This window comes from Lepidochelys kempii, chromosome 17 (genome assembly GCF_965140265.1).
Source record: "Lepidochelys kempii isolate rLepKem1 chromosome 17, rLepKem1.hap2, whole genome shotgun sequence".
NCBI classification, from domain to species: Eukaryota; Metazoa; Chordata; order Testudines; family Cheloniidae; genus Lepidochelys; species Lepidochelys kempii.
In genome coordinates this window covers 51,781-69,616 of record NC_133272.1, presented here as the reverse complement: position 1 = coordinate 69,616, position 17,836 = coordinate 51,781, and the positions used below count along the sequence as shown (strand labels likewise).

Here is a 17,836-nt window from a genome sequence, read left to right as displayed (position 1 = left end):
CAGGCCACAGCTGAGGGGAATCAGGTGTCTTAGTAATCCCCTGACTCATAGATGCTGGAACTGGGGGTGCTGCTGCACCCCCTGGCTTGAAGTAGTTTTCATTGTATACAGGGTTGACAGTTTGGTTCAATGGCTTTCAGCACCCCCAGTATACAAATTGTTCCAGCACTCCTGCCTTGACTGAATAATAAGGGAGCCCAGCTGAGGAGGAACGAGCTGGGCTGGGTTTATAAAGATGGGAAGTTGGCAGCAGGAGGCTGCAGGGAAGTACCCTACAGTCACTCCGTGGGAGGAAGGAGCTTTGAAGCTAACAAACCCAGAGGAGGCGGAGTCAGAAGGTTAGGAAAGGTCCAGGGAAGAGGCAGTAAGGTCCAGAATGGAACAGACCTTGGCTGGTGATTAGAGGAACCCTGAGCTGGAACTTGGAGTAGGGGGGTAGGCCCAAGTTCCCCTACCAGCTACTGGGGAAGTGGCACTGGCTGGGCAGTGAATGGGAAGACTGCCTGAGCCCGTTCACACAAAGAGACTTTGATACCGGAAGGGGAGGACACATCTGACTTGGCCAGAGGGCTCAGCTACGACCACAAAGCATCTTGCCTTGCTGAGAGCCAGGAAGAGAAGGCAGGGTATGTGGTGAGAGATGGAAAAGAGGCATTGGACCTGAAATCAGCTAATCCCCAGAGTGAACTGGAGGAGGCACACTAGTGGTGAGCAGACCCTGTGACACTACAACTTCATGGCTTTAGTTAGGAAAGAAGATTTCAGCAGTTCTCAAACTTTAGGTCTGGACCCCAAAGTGGGTCGAAACCCTGTTTTAATGGGGTTGCCAGGGCTTTGGTGTTAGCCAAAGCCAAAGCTGGAGCCCCACCACCCAGGGCCAAAGCCAAAGTCCAAAGGCTTCAGCTCCAGGTGGTGGGGCTTAGGTTACATGCTCCCCCATGCCTGAGGCTGAAGTCCTTGGGCTTCAGCTTCCCCCACTGCCCCCGCCCAAGGCAGTGGGGCTCGGGCGGGCTCAGGCTTTGATCCCCCCTCCTGGGGTCATGTAGTAATTTTTGTTATCATAAGGGGGTCGCGGTGCAATGAAGTTTAAGAACCCCTGTGCCAGTGGTATTCTCTAAATTCATTTGGAACAGGGCAGAAAAGGTCTCCATGGAGACCTTACAAACTCTGGCAGGCTGATAGGTCATTTATCATGAAGAGATGAGTGTCCAATCCCATGAACTCTACTACTGGAAGACCTGCCCAAGGCACCTGCATGTAATTTGCCCCTTATAAAAGGACTGCACAAGACAACCTACATTTCCAGTGCTTTCTAAGGGAAAATAAATACTTTCAATCCCACTTTGTATCACCAATCAACACAGCAGCTTTCTGTTAATGTACATTTAATTTTAACATACATTTTCTTCAGAGCTTAATTCTTTATAATTAAAGTTTACTTATAAGCTTTAATTTTGCACTGGAATTTTCCCTTAAATGTGAACTAAACCTAAAGCGGGAAGTCCAGAAATGTGTGACAACTGTACCCACTAATAAGGCTGCTAGAGATATTGGAGGGTATGGTGTCACTCAACACATAATTTAAAATTTCACTGAACTTTGCGGGGGGGGAAAAAACCTGCTCTTTTTGCAAAAAGAAAAGGAGTACTTGTGGCACCTTAGAGACTAACCAATTTATTTGAGCATGAGCTTTCGTGAGCTACAGCTCACTTCATCGGATGCAAACAGCAGACTTCCACGGTATGCATCCGATGAAGTGAGCTGTAGCTCACGAAAGCTCATGCTCAAATAAATTGGTTAGTCTCTAAGGTGCCACAAGTACTCCTTTTCTTTTTGCAAATACAGACTAACATGGCTGTTACTCTGAAACCTGCTCTTTTTGGTTTGCTAGAGATGCCACAACATCAATATCGGAGCTTTTGTACATCTGGTACCTATGATATCCCAGAATCCATCATTCTGGGCCCGTCTCCAGTAAACCCAGAAAAGTAAACAATTTTAGGGCTTTGTGAAATTCTAAAAATTAAAAACTATGTGCTGAGTGTCCCTCAAACCCTGGAAAAATTGTTTGTGGGTTAATTCTAGGCACATTTCTTGATTTACTTAAATTTTTATTTTAGCTTTCCATTTCACCTTTAAAGCATAAATGCAACAACATATATAGTAACAAGTTACATGCGTGCACCCTGGCCAAGTTACAATATCTTTAGGAAAAAAAGTTTTGGATTTTCCAGGTTATGCATCTATAATCTGATTAACACCACATTACTTCTACTGTTGCTATGACAACATTATTCATAATGTTGTAATTATGTATAGTGTCCACATCACTGAGGTATTTAGGTACATTTTATACCATGCAAGACAAAACTAAATATCACAAGAATTGGGAGCGCTTCCTCTGTGCCTCCTCACAGAAACTGTCTCAGTTTCCCTGAAAGAATCCAAGATGGTGGACAACAGGAAGCAGATTAAATAAAGAAAATCCAGAGACTGTAGTTAAAGGAAAGCCTGGATAAAGAGATGCATTTTACATGCCATCCTGAGAGGAGAGCCTACCACTGAGAAGGCCCTCCTCCCAATTCCCTCAAGCTTCACTTTAAGGATATCTAGTTGAAGTGTGTCTATACAGTACTCCTATTTCCTTGGCATTTCATTTTAAAGGAAAAAAGAAAAGAATTCATGTATGACTATTTGAATGTACAATCAAAAAATGATTAATCCCTTTAAGGAAAAGTGGTGATGCATCAAGAAGCATCCTGCATCCACTCGTCCCAATGCTTTCCACATGTAGAGTTACCAGGACTACATGAAAAACAGGGAGGTACTGAAAAAGCAATCACCTAAAAGGTGCTCTTATTTCAGTGTGTGATGTTCTAGATAAACCACATGCATGATCAGCACCATCTTAGTGTGTTATTAAAGGAGCTCATACATAAATCCTGCCATAGAACCATTTGTATTATTAAACTGGAGGTGTGGGAGAGAAGTCAGCATCCCTACTTAGGAATGGAAAGAGACTGTGCCCAAGTATCCAAACTAACCAGTTTATGAACTCTTAACTTTGTTATTGGGGAAAAAAAAACTCAGAAGCATGAAGAAGTGAATAAGAATGTGGATGGGGAAGCCTTGCTATATTAGTAATGCTTGAAGTGAAATAGGTTATTTGTTCAGCGAATATAATACCCTAAACATTTTATAATATAAATTATCAGAACCTTCTCTAGTCATTTATAATAGATTTCAAATAAAGTCTCCATCCAAAACATTAAACTAGTTATTAGTTTTACATCAAGAGTAATATTAAAATGCTTTCTCCCTCTCAGCATTCCTACAAAGGCTATGTGTTTGAAAGGGAAATCCCTTGAACAAATCTCTTCTTTCTAATTTTTGCCCATTATGTACCTCCAAAGCCAAGGCTGTCTTGTCGTAGGCATTAGGGACTCGCTTCTGGATAACCCGGGCATAAATAGGGCCATTCTGAAGGTTAGGGAGCGGAGTGTTGATGCTGGGTTGGGCATAGGGCCCTGGCTCCGGCCCACCCAGTGGCTGTGGGTGGGAACTATCCTGGTTACCTCCAATCAGAGTAGATACTGAAGCAGAGGAAGGTCTATACTTCTCCACGTAAGGAACAGGTATCATTCCCCTCTTTCCATCGCTGTCTTCTGCATTCCACCATTGCTCTTCAGGCTTATCCCGGATTCTCAGTATGTCTCCTTTCTTAAATGGAAGATCTTCCTCATCATTTCCATTAAAGTCAAAGAGAGCTCGCACATATTCAGCTTCTTCCTGCCTCAGTATAACTCCACTATTCTGCTTGGATTTGGAAACAGGTTCTATCAAGGTTGTAGTGTCCAAATAATGTATTTTGTAGAATTCCAGTAAAGATGGTAATGAATCAAACTCTTGGTCACCTATTCGGAATCTGGAGGGATTCAACCCTAAAAGAAAAATGGCAGCACATTATTAAAGAGAATATAATAAAAATGTGACAAATTGAAACTTAATCTCTATGAAAATTATTGACGTTTCCGATGAATAATTTGATGCAGAATTAAGCACTATACTTCAGAATAATGTTGTTCATTGTATCTAACCTTTGTACATAGTTAGTGATTTGTATATATGCATACATGGAAGAAAACTGAAGTTTGATATGGTAGAATAATGAAGTGAACAGTAACCTGTACCTTCCAGAATCGGGAGGTAGAATGTGTGGATCTTATTCAGATGGAATGGAATTTTTAGAAGTGAAGTTTGTCAAACTAGGAAGGTGGGGCTAGGCAGACTAGAACAAAAAAGCAGTGGGTCACTTATGCTATAGTTAAGATTAAGACCATCTTTCCGTTCAAAGTTCAACTCTAACTGGTTGACTCCTGTAAAATTTAATGACCACTTAACACCCTTTTAAACCACCTAAACCTATACCTTCCCTTACCCATCATTAAATCCACAGACTGCTCTCATATCCCTTCTTACTATTGACCATACCCATGAAAAGTCAACCCCAGCACCCTGCTACTGACATACCCTACACAACTCTCTATTGAAATGATGCAGACTGGAACCTCAAGTTACACATTCGCCTCTTTCATTTGATCCTATGCATGGGGGCACAGAGCCAGATACACTCATATCAAAATCACACCTCTGCATTCCTCAAACAAATCCACAGATCTCCTTATATCACAAACGCACCTGTACCAATCAGCCTGACCTATTGCTTCCACTTTTCAGTACCTCTATACCTAAAACATGTAGACAATTGCCAAGGGCTCCTTCCAGCTCCAGAGGGGAAGAGTTACAGTTGCATGGGCATTTACCTTAACTTTGTATTTCCTTGTTTTCACAAGTTTGAGTTTTGCTGAACTTGATGTTCTGGAAACTATCACTGAACAACCTTAACTCTGTGTTAATGAAGATTTTTACTATTTAATACGAATCTGATTTTCACTCCCAAGTTTATTCTGAAGGAGTTTTGTTTCTTACTTGTGTGTGTCTTCGACCTACCACATCTATAAACTCACCCACATTCAGCTTTTCACTTGGGACTGTACAGGATTTTCATTTCCAAAGTATAAGACATCTGTGTATTTGATATAGAATGAATTTTAGGTACAAGCCCAAGATAAAGAATGAACCGTTCAGCTTTTTTAGCCCTCTACTCTTTACAGCATCACTGTCCTGAATGTTACATCAAGAGAGCAATGTTGCAGTTACAATTAGTTACTAGTAGTTAGTCAAAAAAACACACTAAGGCCTTGTCTACACTGCCACTTTACAGCGCTGCTCGGGTTTATTTCTCCAAATTTTTTGAGCAATAAAATATAGAGAGGTGTGAAAAAACATCCCCCTGAGCACTGCAAGTTTCAGCGCTGTAAAGTGGAAGTGTAGCCAGTGCACCAGCGCTGGGAGCCGCACCCCCAGCGCTGGGAGAGCTACTCCCCTTGTGGAGATGGGGAGGGGGTTATAGCGCTGGGAGAGCGTTCTCCCAGCACTGGTGCTGCAACTACACAGCCACGTTAAAGCTCTACCGTGGCAGCGCTTTAACGTTGCTAGTGAAGATACGCCCTAAGATAGTGTTTGAAGACAGATACTAAACACTACAAAGAGTTTTTAGCAGCTTGGCTTTGGAGCCAACACAAATGAGGCTATTCTTCCTTTTTTTAAGTGTATTTTTTTATGAAAGTCATAAACACCCATTTTATACAAATCAACATAGCAATATACATTTCCAAAACATTGCAACAAGTGCATTAACCTTTTAGTTCTAATTTCTCTTAGCATAAGTCACCTTCTTCACATTTGTCAAATGCCAGGTGAGTTATAAACCATAATATCAAATGTATCAACAGATATTCAACTAAATAAATCACATCCCATACTACTATACATTATGAATGACATACAACAGATGAATTGCCAATCTTGGTTTCAGTTGTCCAAATGTCTGTTTCTCTTTTTTCTTGGTTTTAAGTTCTTCACTTTATTTAGAAAACAATAAGTCTGATATTCCATATATTGTATAACCAGTTGTTGTGGGAGGAATGGAGACAAAGAGATTCACACTTCAATAAGTATGATGAGTAAGGAGGGGGCACACTCATACTTCAAGCTCCTATTCTAGTCCATTTTCCTTCTATCAAAAAAGAGTTGCTTACCTTGTAAATCTGTTTCTCCAAAGAGGATCTCTAACAGAACTCTTGCTCCTGGGCCTTAGTTCCTTAGTGCAAGGCTAGAAGAACTCTCCCTAGCTCTTAAGACAGTTTTGACCATCAAGGGCAGCATTACCAGGGTGGATCACTGGCTCAGGCTGACTTCCTGAATATTCCAAGTAGTTCCTTCAACTGAGCAGGAGATAATGCTCCCAGAAAGAAAAGATGATCAACTAGCAAAAGATACTACCAGAGAAAAAGGGTATAAAAAAGTACCTCTCAGAATTATGGGATGAGGTGTTTGTGGTGAGAGAATTCACCTAGATAATATCTTTAGAGAAGCAAAATTATAAGGTACGCTCAGTAAGTCCAGGATTCACATTCTGGCAGACTAAGAAATATCCACACGGAAATGAGATATCCAAAAGGAAATGTAAGCAAATGAGCAAAACCAACATGACCAATGCCAATAGGGCAGACAAAGAGGAAAGTATGAATTTAGATACCTCTCAAAATGCCTACATTATAATATATAATCATAAGTATAAATTATCTAACTGAAAGTAAGGGACATCCTATAACAAAACAAAACAAAACTTTTTTGGTGGGGTGGGTGGTGAGAGTTTAACCTCCCTTACCTTATTGCAGGGGGGTGGGGAGGGGGACTTTTTGGCCTAAGGGCCACATCTGGTGGGAAAATTGTATGCAAGGCCATCACTGTAGGGCTGGAGCAGGGGGTTAGGTTGTGGGAAGGGGTACGGTGTGCAGGAAGGGGCTCAGGGCAAGGGGTTGAGGTGCAGGAAGGGGCTCAAGGCAGGGGAGCAGGAGGGGGTGTGGAGTGCAGGAGGTGGCTCAGCGCAGGGGATTGGGGTGCAGGAGGGATGCGGCGGGGGCTCAGGGCAGGATGGGTGAGGCAGGAGACTTCACACCAGTATGAAATGCAATTAGGCATCCACTAAGATATGATCCTCTATGGTGCTGGTATCAAATGAAGCAAAAATTGTGTTGATTTTCTAATGGTTTTAGTCCTCCCAGGGATCTTTTAAGATCAAGCATATGGAGAAAGGTCTCTCTGGAATGGGCAGGCAGGTGTGGGAAGAACGTTGGCAGGCCAATAGGATCGTTAGTGTGGAACTCCAATACCACACTGGAGAGAACACTAACTCTGCAGCACCACTTTATCTCAGGAAAGACTGGTATAACTTGGTCATTAGACCAAAGTCATTGCCACCAGCAAAATGACTGCATGTAAAGAACTTGAGCTCATAGGAAATAAGTGGTTCTAAAAGAACTTTGATAAGCTTTGTCAAGGCCACACTAATATCCCATGACCAAGGGCTTTTTATTGGGGGTGGTGTTAAGAGACTTCTACTAAGAGACAATAAACTGAAATAGATGTGACAGTGATAGATGTGACAATATCCTACATTATCCTGAACAAACCTTATGGAATTAAGATGAAATTTACTAAATTAAGTTAAACCTCACTGAATTACAGTTAATACCTTTGGGGAACATTGTACTAAAAATGTAATTATATATGTGTTGTTAGGACATTGTATGTACCTTCTCTAGCAGGGAGTAGGGATGCTAATGTACTTTCCTCCATTATCAGCCCGTCGAAGCCACCCACCCAGAGAGATATGCATACAGTTGTTTAAACTAGGACCAACAAAGAAAGGGTTTGGGGACAAATAGCCTGTTTTTTAAACTGGCTCATGGGCTTCTTCCTGATCCAGCAAATGGACAGGACGCCTGGTCCACGGAGGGCTCCAATCCTTAGGGTAGGGTTGGAAGTTCTGTGCCTGCCAGACTCCATGTTAGAGTTGTGTAGGTGTCTTTATTATTTTTAATGTTTTCTCTATAATGCTTTTTACCTTAAGAATAAAGTAGGTTTGCATAGAAAGAACTGTAGAGAACTTATAAATAGGGCTGTCAATTAATCGCAGTTAACTCTCACGATTAAGTCAAAAAAATTAATCGCGATTTTAAAAAAGTAATCGCAGTATTAATCACACTGTTAAGCAATAGGTTTAAGTTACATTTATTAAATATTTTTGGATGTTTTTCTACATTTTCAAATATATTGATTTCAATTACAACACAGAATAGAAAGTGTACAGTGTTCACTTTATATTATTTTTATTACTAATATTTGCACTCTAAAAATGATAAACAAAATAAACAGTATTTTTAAATTCACCTAATGCAAGTACTGTAGTGCAATCTCTTTATCATGAAAGTGCAAGTTACAAATGTAGAATTTTTGTTACAGAACTGCACTCAAAAACAAAACAAAGTAAAACTTTAGTGCCTACAAGTCCACTCAGTCCTACTTCTAGTTCAGCCAATCACGAAGACAAAAGTTTGTTTACATATACGGGACATAATGCTGCCTGATTATTTACGTCACCTGAAAGTGAGAACAGGCATCCACAAGGCACTTTTGTAGCGAGCCTTGCAATGTTAAAACATTCGTATGCCCCTGCATGCTTCGGCCACCATTCCAGAGGACATGTTTCCATGCTGATGATGCTCGTTTAAAAAAAATGCATTAATTAAATTTGTGACTGAACTCTTTGGGGAAGAATTGGATGTCTCCTGCTCTGTTTTACCCGCATTCTGCCATATATTTCATGTTATAGCAGGTTTGGCTAATGACCCAGCATATGTTGTTTCTTTTAAGAACACTTTCACTGCAGATTTGACAAAACGCAAAGGTGGTACCAATATGAGATTTCTAAAGATAGTTATGGCACTCAACCTAAGGTCTAAGAATCTGAAGTGCCTTCCAAAATCTGAGAGGAACAAGGTGTGGAGAATGCTTTCAGAAGTTTTTAAAGAGCAACAGTCCAATGTGGAAACTACAGAACCTGAACCACCAAAAAAAAAAAATCAACCTTCTGCTGGTGGCATCTGACTCAGATGATGAAAATTAACATGCATCGGTCCATACTGCTTTGGATCGTTATCGAGCAGAACCAGTCATCAGCATGGATTCATGTCCTCTGGAATGATGGTTGAAGCAAGAAGAGACATAAATCTTTAGGGCACCTGGCACGCAAATATCTTGTGATGTTAGCTACAACAGTGCCATGTGAACGCCTGTTTTAACCTTCAGGTGACATTGTAAACAAGAAATGGGCAGCATTATCTCCTGCAACTGTAAACAAATTTGTTTGTCTGAGCAATTGGCTGAACAAGAAGCAGGACTGAGTGGATTTGTAGGCTCTAAAGTTTTACATTGTTTTATTTTTGAATGCAGGGGTTTTTTTTACATAATTTTACATTTATGAATTCAACTTTCATGATAAAGAAATTGCACTACAGTACTTGCAATGGGGGAATTGAAAAATACTATTTCTTTTATTTTTACAGTGCAAATATTTGTAATAAAAATAAATATAAAGTGAGCACTGTACACTTTGTATTCTGTGTTGTAATTGAAATAAATGTATTTGAAAATGTTGAAAACATCCAAAAATATTTAAATAAATGGTATTCTATTATTGATTAGCAGCACGATTAATTTTTGCACTTGCTTGACAGCCCTGCTTATAACTGTAGCAATTACACCTGTTAGTCTCTGAAAAGAAAGGAAGCAGGTATCCTTGGGCAACTTATCTGTAGTGGGAAATACACAGTGAACACAAGAAACTGTGCAACCTAGAAATACTTTGGGTCAGAAGGGAGAGGGACAGGGATCCACTCAAGACAGCTAACAGCTGACAGCCAGAGTGTGGATGTCCTTACTGGGCCACTAAGCGAAAAATACAGGTGCAGTTGCCCTGAACTGTCTGAACCTTATGACAAAGAGCTGTAGAGTCTAACTTCTGCTAGGGTACAATAACCTGAAATAGCTGCCAAACTTATCTGGATAGTGTTAAGCATTTTTGCACAGGACAAGTAAAAGGGGCCAATTGGGCCTGTATGTACCACACAGCAAACCTTTTTACCTCAAGCTGTAGATGGCCTCTGAGATGCCACAACATAAGCCACCTGCTTGGAAAGTCCATGCTTATGAATTTCTATCATTTCTAGCCAAACTAAAGAGAAGGCTTCCAAGTTGGAAGAGAACAATGTGCTCTACTGAAGTGATGATCTAAGGCCAGTGGCATCAGATTTGGCCACCTGCAACAGGGTTAAGAACTCTCTCTCAGTGGGCTAGTTAGAGGGGACTATCTGGATCAAAACTTTGTCACCCCTAGGGAGACACTGATCTGGAACTCAAAAGTTCTGGGTTCAATTCCTATTTCTGTCAATCTCCTTGTGTGCTCATGGACAAATCACTTAAATATTCTGGATCACATTCTGGCATCCTTAGGTCACATCTACACTACAAACTTTGATTGACAAGTTATGTTGGCATAAAGCCACTGCAGTTTGCATATCACTTGTGCATGCACATACTTGTTTCCTTGCATTGGCACTTCACATACTCACCAGGTGTTTGTGTCAATGTAGTGTGTGGTGCACCATAGGTAGGTATCCTAATGCGAAACTTGCCATTCTCCAGCACACTGCCTTTTGGGAAATTGGTGAGGTAGAAACAAGTTGCACAGGAGTAACAAGCACTTCTGTCTGCCATCTCTGACAGAAGCATGAAGCCCAAACAACTCTGCACTATTGTCATGACTGTTACAAGCAGAGGATGAATGATCCTCTGGCATTTGCAGAGCCATAGTAAGCATTGGGTGACATGAAGATTTTGTGGAGGACAGTTTGCTGTGTGATATAGCAAAAAACAATTCAAGGATGGTGGTGGCATTCACAGAGCAGTTGCAGACCAGAGAGAGTGCTGCTTCTGTGCCCAAGAAACAAGCACTGACTGGGATCACATCATAATGCAGGTTTGGATGATGAGCAGTGGCTGCAGAACTGTCAGATGCAAAAGACCACATTCCTGGATCTGTATGCCAAACTCACCCCAGCCCTCTAGCACAGGGAGACTAGAATGATAGCCGTACTGTCAGCTAAGTGAGTGATGATTGCCTTCTAAAACCTTGCAACACCAGATTGCTACCAGTCAGTAGGACATCACTTTGGACTTGGAAAATCTACAATGGGGGGCCATTAATGGTCTCCTGCTATGCAGGACTGTGACTCGCAGTAACGTGCAGGACATACTGGATGGATTTGCAGCAATGGGGTTCCCAAACTGCAGTGGGATGTTAGATGGCACACACATCCCTATTTTGGCACCAGCCCACCTTGCCACTGAGTACATCAACAGAACAGGCTACTTTTCCAAGATTATGCAAACATTGGTGGATCACCAGAGATGCTCCACTGCTATCCGCACTGGCTGGTCATGGAAGGTGCATGATGCTTGCATCTTTAAGGACACAGAACTGTTCAGAAAGCTGCAAGCAGGGACATTCTTTCCTGACTGGCGGATTACTGTTAGTGATGTTGAAATGCCAACAGTGATCCTGGGGTACCTGGCCTAACCCTGGCTTGTGAAGCCATACACCAGCCACCTTGACAGCACCAAGAAGAGATTTAACTACTGGCTCAGCAGGTGCAGAATGAGACTGAATGCGCTTTTGGTAGACTGAAGGGATGCTGGGGTTGTTTACTCAAGACCGGATATGAATGAGAGAAGTATCCCAATGGTTATAGCTGCCTGTTGCATTCTACATAATATCTGTGAGGCAAAGGGGAAAAAGGTGCTGCTGGGATGGAGGAAAAATGTGGAGTGGCTGTCTGCTGCCTTTGAACGGCCAGACACAAGGGCTATTACAAGAGCTCAATGTGGAGCTATGCAGCTGGGGGAGGCCTTGAAAGGGCATTTCAACAGTCAGCCACAGTAAGATGGGAGGGGCGAACGTGCTCTATCTGCCGTGGAGTTTTGGTGGCTATTAGGAATTGTATGGTGCTTGCTGTACATTTATGAATATAACAGTTTGTTAATGGACTTATTAATTTTCCAGTGCTTTTTGTACATTTACAATTATTACACTGAGTTTTTGTCACTGATCCCATAAGTTTTGTCCACCTGCACAACAAGTAGTGAATGCTTTCAGAAGTGCTAGGCATTCTGCAGCATATGTTGTGAAGTAATAAAGATGAATTATTTACCAAAAAATATTTTTTATTGAGAACCAAAACCAGTGTAAAAAAAAACTAGGGTACAATTAAAAAAAACAAATACAATAAAAACTTCTGAAATAAATTAACAGAACTTAACAAGGAGACAGAACATTCATGTCCTTTTCAGTTCATTTTGGCTACACATAGAGCAATAGTGGCTCTCACACATCAGTGCATGTGAAGCTATGGTTCTCCTTACTGTCCACTGGCGTGGAGTGGTAGGGGTTATGGATGCATTCCCTGATGCCACGTGGAAAGTTGGGGCTGGAGGTGTAGAAAGGTGTAAAATGGAGTTCTCCACTGACTGCAAAGGGAGGTGAACCCATGATTGTTGAACCTGTAGGTCAACCAGAGTCTGCAGCAGTGTTCCCTCTAATTTTTCCCACACATATACAGAATAAATTGTGTGTGACACAGCACCTTCATATTGGTGCACATAACAAAATTAATGTGGTGGGGGTGGGGCCAAGGGGTTCGGAGTGTGGGAGGGGGGCTCAGGGCTGCAGCAGAGGGTTGGGGTGCAGGGGTATGAGGGCTCCGGCTCGGGATGCAGGGATAAGAGTGGGGCTGAGGAGCTCAGGGCTGGGGTGCATAGGGTGAGGGCTCCGCAGTGGGGCTGGGGATGAGAGGTTTGGGGTGCAGGAGGGTGCTCCAGGGCTATGGCGGGGAGAGAAGACTCCCCCCAGCTCTCTCTCCCTGCAGCAGCACCTGGGCTGGGGTGGGAAGAGGTGCCTCTTCCCGGCGCGGCAGCTTGGGGGCTGGGGCTGTGGGCTAGGTACCCCTCCCCCAGCAGGTCTGAGCCGGGGCTGAGTTGCAGGAGGAGTGCCCCGGTCACGCAGGTCCGGGGCTGAGTTGGGGTGCCCCCCTAGGGTGCCGACTCCATGGGTACTCCAGGGCTGGAGCAACCAGAGAGAAAATTATCGGGTGCTGCTCAGCAGCACTCACCAGCAGCCAAGCTACCCCCGCCCCCCAGTGCCTCTCACCTGCCAGCAGCCCCGCTGACTAACTCCTCCCTCCCAGCACCTCCCGCCCCTGCTAACAGCTGTTTTGCAGTGTATAGAAAGCAGCGGGAGGGAGGGAGGGGGAGGAGTGGGGACAGGGCACACTCGGGGGAGGAGGCAGGGAAGAAGCGGGATGCGGGCAGGGACTTGGGGGAAGAGGTGGAGTAGGGGCGGGGCCCGGAGCGGAGGTGGGGGTCATGTACCCCCCTGGTTACAAGGGAAGTGGGCACCTATGGCGCACCCCTCCCCTGGCCGCGACAGGTCAGTGGGGCAGCAGTAAACAGGCTGCTGCATGGCTGCGCAGCTTAAAAGGAACTTAGGTCTAAAGGATTTGTGTTTGCTGATGAAGAAGGCCCATTATGTCCTGGTACATTTCCTTCTCCTATCCACTCTTTCCCTCTCCATACTGTCTGCAACATTCACCCTCCAGGCCCTCTTTTCGTGATCCGATGCAGCACTAGCTTGCAGGATCTCTCTGCACATATCCTCTTCTTTCTCCTCCTTATCATGGTCAGACGTTCCATGGGAGTGTAGGGAGGACCTCTCAACACCACAACAGCAGCAGCTACAGACAAAACATACAGAGGTATTCTGTGTATAACACCAGGAAAAGTGAAAGTTATGTTTCATAACACCCTTCCCTTGGCTCCCTTAAAGTTTTAAACAAGGAATGGTTATTGACACTTCAGCCTGGGAGTGCCTGTGCACAGCAGTGCTCACCAGCCCCAGCCCCAGCCATGGTGAGTATGGCCGAGCAGAGGCATTGGAGGGGAAGGGAATTCGGTTGCACAAAACAAATTTTCAGCCTCTGTTGCCCTACACTTATGCCCATGGAAAAGGCATGGAAAAGGCACGGTGGTAATTTTAGCTGATATCTCACTCCTGAGGGTAACATAGGCACAGACAGCACAGCTGCTGCTGGTGTACTGAAGCTGCCTGGCCCCACATACACTAGCCTTTGCTGCAGTGGTGATTGCCAAAGTCGCGGACTGGTATGGGAAAGTATCTTACCATAGAGGAAGAAATAAGGCTGACATCCCTAGAAACTGTCAAGAGAGAATTGCTGAGTGCCCTCACAAAAGTTTCATTGAGATCTCTCTGGAGAATTCCAGGAATGTCTGTGTACATAAACAAACTGATCCATATGCCACCCTCCACCCTTAAATCTACGGGGCAATGAACAGCAGATAACAGCTCTACCTTTCTTTTTTTTGGACAGTTACCACTTCTAGTATAAGTAAATTAAACGTCACTACTTGGGTCCTGTTAAGTTGGGATGGGGCACCATTTGTACATTTAAACATTGTAATGGGAAATGCATTCACACACTTACCTAAGGTTCCTTCCCCTGCATCAGACTCGCCTGTGCTTAGCTGCTGGGACTGATGAGACTGCAGTGGAGTCTCTTACAGATCCTGGCTTGAGGCTTAGCTTGACCCTCAGGTCACATGTCCCTCATCCTCCTCACCATTCACAGCAGGGGTTTGTCTCTCTGGCTCCACCGAGGTATCCATGGTGCTCTGCAGTGTGCTGGTGAGGTCTCCGCCAAGTCTGACATGGAGCTCATTGTACAAGCAGCAGGTCTGCATCTTAGCACTAAATCAACTGTTGGCCTCCCTGGCCTTCTGATATGCCTGCTGCAGTTCCTTGGCTTTCACGTGACACTGCTGTTGTACCCCTTCTGCTGCATCCCCCGTGCAATCTGCTCATAGATGTCCACGTTTCTACATCTGCTCCATAGCTGATCCAATACCCATACCTCCTGTCTACTTCAGGCAGGAACACATCTGGAGCATGTAGCCAGCGTGATCGGTTGGGCAGCTGCACACAACACGGGAGGGCTGCAAGGTGTGTTCGCCAAGCTGGGCAATCAGGAAAATGCATTTCAAAAATATGCAGAGTGGCTTCCATTCTCTGTATCCCCTGGGCAGTGAAGTTCACAACTGTGACCAGAGGGGGTCAGTGTCAGGCATTGTAGTACAGTTGCTAGAGGACAGTCTACATTAGCAGTACATCAACCACCCCATGGCTTAACGCCTTTCAGGGAGGTGGTTTTACTGCATCGCTGTATTGGGGCATATACTTGGCAGGAGACAAATTTAAGCATACACATGGACAGCTAGGTTGACACTAGGCCGCTTACATTGACTTAATTTTGTAGTGTAGACCCGGCCTCTCTCACACTGAGTAACACCTAACTCCATGAGCGGCCCCTCTGAAATCAATGGGGGAGTAGGAGTTGGAAGAACTGTATCCTGCAGAGCAGTGATTCTAAGGGTGTGTCTTCACAGCAGTTAGCTCAAGTTATAAATCTAGTGTTACCCCTAACTCCTGTCCACACACAAAAATTTCTAACTCACATTAAGTGGTGCTTTAAACTCCAGCTAGAAGGCCTTTTGGGATGTGTTAATGCTCCAGCGATGCTGATACTGGAGCTAGTAATGCAGTGTGGATGCAACAGCAAACAACAATTCATCAGCCGCTAATCCAACAACTGTGCTGCTAATTAATCACTCTGTTTAACTCCAGTATTGTTTTGAAGCATGTCTGCAATAATTCAAGTGGTACTAACTCAAGATAACTGATGATGTGAAGACAAGCCCTAGGAGGATATAAAGGTTATTGTAGATAACCAAGAGAATATTAGCTCCCAGTAAAATACTGCAGCTAACATGATCTTTGGATGAGTAGAAGGGAAGCGATAATACCTTTGTATACAGCACTCTGAAACCTACCAAAATAGTGTGTCCTTTTCCAGCACATGCACTTTCAAAGTTATGTTGAAAAACGGGCGAAAGATCACAGGAGAGCTACAAAAAAAAAAAGTGACTCTGGAAAGCACTCTTTACAGAAAGAAAAGGAGTACTTGTGGCACCTTAGAGACTAACCAATTTATTTGAGCATAAGCTTTCGTGAGCTACAGCTCACTTCATCGGATGCATACTGTGGAAAGTGTAGAAGATCTTTTATACACACAAAGCATGAAAAAATACCTCCCCCCACCCCACTCTCCTGCTGGTAGCAGCTTATCTAAAGTGATCACTCTCCTTACAATGTGTATGATAATCAAGGTGGGCCTTTTCCAGCACAAATCCAGGGTTTAACAAGAACGTCAGGGGGGGGGGCGGGGGGGAGGAAAAAACAAGGGGAAATAGGTTACCTTGCATAATGACTTAGCCACTCCCACTCTCTATTCAAGCCTAAGTTAATTGTATCCAATTTGCAAATGAATTCCAATTCAACAGTTTCTCGCTGGAGTCTGGATTTGAAGTTTTTTTGTTGTAATATCGCAACTTTCATGTCTGTAATCGCGTGACCAGAGAGATTGAAGTGTTCTCCAACTGGTTTATGAATGTTATAATTCTTGACATCTGATTTGTGTCCATTTATTCTTTTACGTAGAGACTGTCCAGTTTGACCAATGTACATGGCAGAGGGGCATTGCTGGCACATGATGGCATATATCACATTGGTGGATGTGCAGGTGAACGAGCCTCTGATAGTGTGGCTGATGTTATTAGGCCCTGTGATGGTGTCCCCTGAATAGATATGTGGGCACAGTTGGCAATGGGCTTTGTTGCAAGGATAGGTTCCTGGGTTAGTGGTTCTGTTGTGTGGTATGTGGTTGCTGGTGAGTATTTGCTTCAGGTTGCGGGGCTGTCTGTAGGCAAGGACTGGCCTGTCTCTCAAGATTTGTGAGAGTGCTGGGTCATCCTTCAATCTCTCTGGTCACGTGATTACAGACATGAAAGTTGCGATATTACAACAAAAAAAATTCAAATCCAGACTCCAGCGAGAAACTGTTGAATTGGAATTCATTTGCAAATTGGATACAATTAACTTAGGCTCGAATAGAGACTGAGAGTGGCTAAGTGATTATACAAGGTAACCTATTTCCCCTTGTTTTTTCCTACCCCCCCAGACGTTCTTGTTAAACCCCGGATTTGTGCTGGAAATGGCCCACCTTGATTATCATACACATTGTAAGGAGAGTGATCACTTTAGATAAGCTATTACCAGCAGGAGAGTGGGGTGGGGGGAGGTATTTTTTCATGCTTTGTGTGTATAAAAGATCTTCTACACTTTCCACAGTATGCATCCGACGAAGTGAGCTGTAGCTCACGAAAGTTTATGCTCGAATAAATTTGTTAGTCTCTAAGATGCCACAAGTACGCCTGTTCTTTTTGTGGATTCAGACTAACACGGCTGCTACTCTGAAACTCTTTACAATGAAAAACTTAAGCAGCTCAATCTAGTTAGCTTATCAAAGAATATTAGGAAGCAACACAATCCCCAGCTAAATACCTAGAAACAGAGAGGACATACCACATATTACCACATATACACATACCACATAAATTGTAGCAAAAAAGGTCATAACACCCCATAGCTAGAAGTCAGAGTTAGAAAAATTTAACTTTTTAACAATTAGTTTAAATAATAACACAGCCACAAGGAAAATGGTAAATTCTCCATCATTTAGAGTCTGTAAAGCAGGAATCCTCTAGTTCAACCACAAGTTATTGAGCTTGATAGGGTTTACTTACATAGCAGGGAAGAATAATTCCCTTAACTAACAGGTATTAT

At 43.4% G+C, this 17,836-nt stretch overlaps 1 protein-coding gene across 6 annotated transcripts in view; it reads right to left on the bottom strand.

Annotated features, from left to right (window-relative positions):
- Nucleotides 1–17,836, bottom strand: part of CRK (CRK proto-oncogene, adaptor protein) — a 49,712-nt gene that overhangs the window by 16,271 nt on the left and 15,605 nt on the right. For 3 of the 6 annotated variants that reach the window (XM_073315697.1, XM_073315694.1, XM_073315696.1), the window contains exon 2: nucleotides 3,406–3,941. In XM_073315697.1, coding sequence (XP_073171798.1) covers nucleotides 3,406–3,941 — 536 coding nt within the window. Of the gene's footprint in view, nucleotides 1–3,405; nucleotides 3,942–15,984; nucleotides 16,125–17,836 lie in introns of those variants that run through there. The other 3 variants (XM_073315699.1, XM_073315700.1, XM_073315698.1) reach the window with 2 other exon arrangements.